At 41.9% G+C, this 3,471-nt stretch overlaps 1 protein-coding gene across 1 annotated transcript; it reads right to left on the minus strand.

The window, feature by feature from the left end:
- Window positions 1-2,148: 2,148 nt before the first annotated feature.
- Window positions 2,149-3,244, minus strand: LOC146830676 (cytosolic Fe-S cluster assembly factor NUBP1). The gene has a single exon (XM_085604870.1). The coding sequence runs from the start codon at window positions 3,087-3,089 to the stop codon at window positions 2,280-2,282; it is 810 nt and encodes a 269-aa protein (XP_085460996.1). The 5' UTR covers window positions 3,090-3,244; the 3' UTR covers window positions 2,149-2,279.
- Between the last annotated feature and the right edge of the window lie 227 nt (window positions 3,245-3,471).

Genomic DNA, 3,471 nt, shown 5'->3' on the forward strand with positions numbered 1-3,471 from the left:
ACAGGCAGTTCTGTTAGACACCTACGGGGTCCTTACATCGCCACTCGGAACTGGAGTCAGATGGGTATTTATTTTCACTTCTCCCACCCCGTCGGTACCTCTGGTTGCAATTTCTGTACTACGACGGCACACCCACGACGGAGAGGTGAGTGTACGGATACGAGTATAAGTCAATAGAAGTCTCTAGAGTGCTCGGTTTATGGTTTAGTCCTTAAGTATGTAGTAATTGTCCTTTACTTGGGGCATAGCGGGGTTTTTTTCGGTGATGGATTTTCGGCAAGAACCTTAGTCTGAATTTCTAGTCGCCTAGCTTATTTCGTTTTGACCACCTCTAATAACACCAATGAGGGGCGGATTTCAATATTTCTTCGCATGATGTATACCCTCTGGATTTAAATAGTGATACATGTATTAGACTGTATGCCTTTGATTCTGATCTCACTTTGTTGGTTATTACCGATATTTTTCACATATCCTGGCACCATTTAGTAAGCAAAACGTATTGATTAGCTCACGCTTGCTTATCTTTACAGAGCGGGGCTCCCTTTCCTGAGTTGTAACCAGGTTGAGGTGGGCCCACTTGTCCCATAAATTGGGTGAGTCTTTATTACTAGAGCTTCCTAACAGGTTGGGCAGATGCACTACGTTTGAGACACATACACCATTGCCTCAAACGCTACTGTTATTTAGTAAATAGGTTTGGATACTCACTTTGTTTCCATCTGTGTCTTTTTATTTTATTTTTCAGACCAGTTCCAGCGAGATTGTATCCGCAAGAGCATTAACTGGTTTGGTCTTTTTTTCAAACTTTATTTGCACGTGTTGAACACTTTCTAGCAGCAGCTTTGTTTTGGTCCTGATGAAAGCCATACATACTTTCGAGATGGTCATTGGCTGAAACATGTTGACCTTTTGTCACCAAGCAGTCTTCAATAGCAACTGCTTTGCACTGTTTTTACTTCTGGCAGGGCTAATGAGCCAATAAAAATCATTTTTTCAATAGCGCTATTCTGTTTTAGATCACATTTACACATCTTTCTGTATTTTTTTGCGCTGCGCCCTCACCTCACATTAGTGCTCATCTTTGGGATCTGAGTATCCTAAATCCTAAAACATCCCTGAGCTCCCACCTCTCAGTGCGGTGGTTGTAGCCCTCAGTGGGACTAGGTTTTCCCACTGAGAGGAGAAAGCCCAAATGATGAAGCATGTCACCTTCTGGTGAGTGAGGGCATTCATCCTGAAAGGGATCCCTTTCCTTTTCTTTATCAGGGTACTGTCATTTTAGACACAGCTTGAATATAGTATTCCTCCTTTCATGCTCAAGTTTTAAAGTTGCTCAGACCCGAGAGTTGATTTGTGTGTTGTATATTACGTATTGGGGAAAAACTTCTCGCAGGTCTTAAAATTCGTTCCCTTGGACCCCCTTCTCCTTTTTTTTTTTTTTTTTTTTTTTTTCCGGACTACTTCAAATTATTTATTTCTCAGTCCCAACGAAGCATGGATGTTCAACACACAGCAATCTGTCTCCAAAGTAAAACTCCATAACAAGAATATTGTTTAACAGCTATAAAACGGCATGGTTCTTGGACATGGCAGTGCCTTATGTTTATGTTTTTTACATTTATGTTCTTTGCGTTTTGGAAATCAACATTCCATATACTTGGTTTTTAATTATTTATTGCCTAGATTTTGTTAAATAAAAATTATTTATTATGAACAGCTACAGTTAATGTGAGTGCTAATTTAAACACTAAGTGAGCTTAAGGCTAACAGTGCCACATATTTGAGAAGTCAGTTTGAAATAATTTTAATAACTGTATAGAAAAAAGAATCATTTATATCAACAGCTATTCTTAAAGATAAAATTATACATCTTCCAAGTACCCCTTTATGTTCTCATGTAACACTTCCCTGATACTTTGGATCAATCAAAACAGCAGCACCATGATTTTTTAAAAATCTGCATAGATAAGAAATTGAAATTGAACAACTGTAAACAATTAGGTTCCCTATTTTTCGTTAGGGATGTTAAAAGACATTAACATAGGAAATGTTTTATTTGGCTATCGACTTAGGTTATCTGAGGAGTTTTGGCAATGGTTTGCCACTCCAGTCTTTCTGGCTTAAGGTTCCCATTTTACACCATAACCATTTGCATCAAGTTTATAGGTGGAAAGTCTTACACGCAAAGATTCACAAGTCTGCACGACATTCTTGTACTATGATACTGTCCAAATTATTCCGGATTGCAAGACTTTAAAAATGGAAGCAATGACTGGTTACTGTTTCTGGTGATTCTCCCGAAGTAGCATGTCACAATGTTCTTGAATTCTCTGGATTATATTCCTGTACGCTGTGGTTGAAGGAGAATCGGGGACTTCAGACAAAAATGATGTTCCGTTGTCACAACTTTTTCCTATCCGAGGATCCAGAGGCACTTTACCCAGAAGGGGAACTTTTAAATCTTGACACATCTTCTCTGCACCACCTGTTGTTGGAGGAAAAATCTGAGATTCATTCTTACACTTCGGACAGACAAAACCACTCATAATTTCTACTACACCAATAATAGGTAACTTCACTTTACGGCAGAAGTTAATTTCTTTCCGGACATCCTGGAGCGATACTTCCTGTGGAGTAGTGATTATCACAGCCCCATCTATATGGGCGGCGCACAGATACTGTACTACAGAAAGGTGCTCATCGGAGGTTCCAGGCGGTGTATCTACAATAAGATTGTCAAGGTCTCCCCAGTCCACATCTCGCAAAAATTGTTTGATCATACCATTTTTCTTCGGTCCCCTCCAAATAACAGCATCATCTGGACTGCTCAACAGGAAACCAACAGACATCACACCTAAATTATCTTCAACATACACGGGAGACCATCCAGATCCACTCTGATGAACCTGTTCTCCTTCAAGGCCCATCATTTTTGGAATTGATGGCCCGCAAATATCAACGTCTAGGAGTGCGACCTGTTTGGTTTCATCCTCAGCCAAGCCATGGGCTAAGTGGGCACTGAAGGTGCTCTTGCCAACTCCACCTTTTCCTGATAAAATCAGAATCTTGTGTTTGACAGACATCATTTTCTCCTTTATTTTCTCGATAGCTGGATCTGGTGCCGCAGACCCTGCCCCCGATGCACATAGCGATTGGTTGGGACATCCCTGGCAGGCTGATCCTTTACCGGCATCGCTGCTGTTGCTGCCCGGACAATCCTCATGACACTGGTCCTACTTGCCAGATAGAGGAAGGGCCCATCTGCCCGCCACCCTGCCACTGCCGGATCGATGTAGGCCCCATATGCCCCCCGCCAGGGGTCGAGCACTTCTGCTGCCTGGAGATCCCGCGGCAGCCCACGCTGCTGCCCCCTCCCCTTCTCCTTTTTTGTGTGTTATATAATTCACCAGACTACCCCAATGCAGACGATACCTGAAGACCACGACTATGAATACACTGGGTATGCAC

This window comes from Triturus cristatus, chromosome 5_1 (genome assembly GCF_964204655.1).
Source record: "Triturus cristatus chromosome 5_1, aTriCri1.1, whole genome shotgun sequence".
NCBI lineage: Eukaryota > Metazoa > Chordata > Amphibia > Caudata > Salamandridae > Triturus > Triturus cristatus.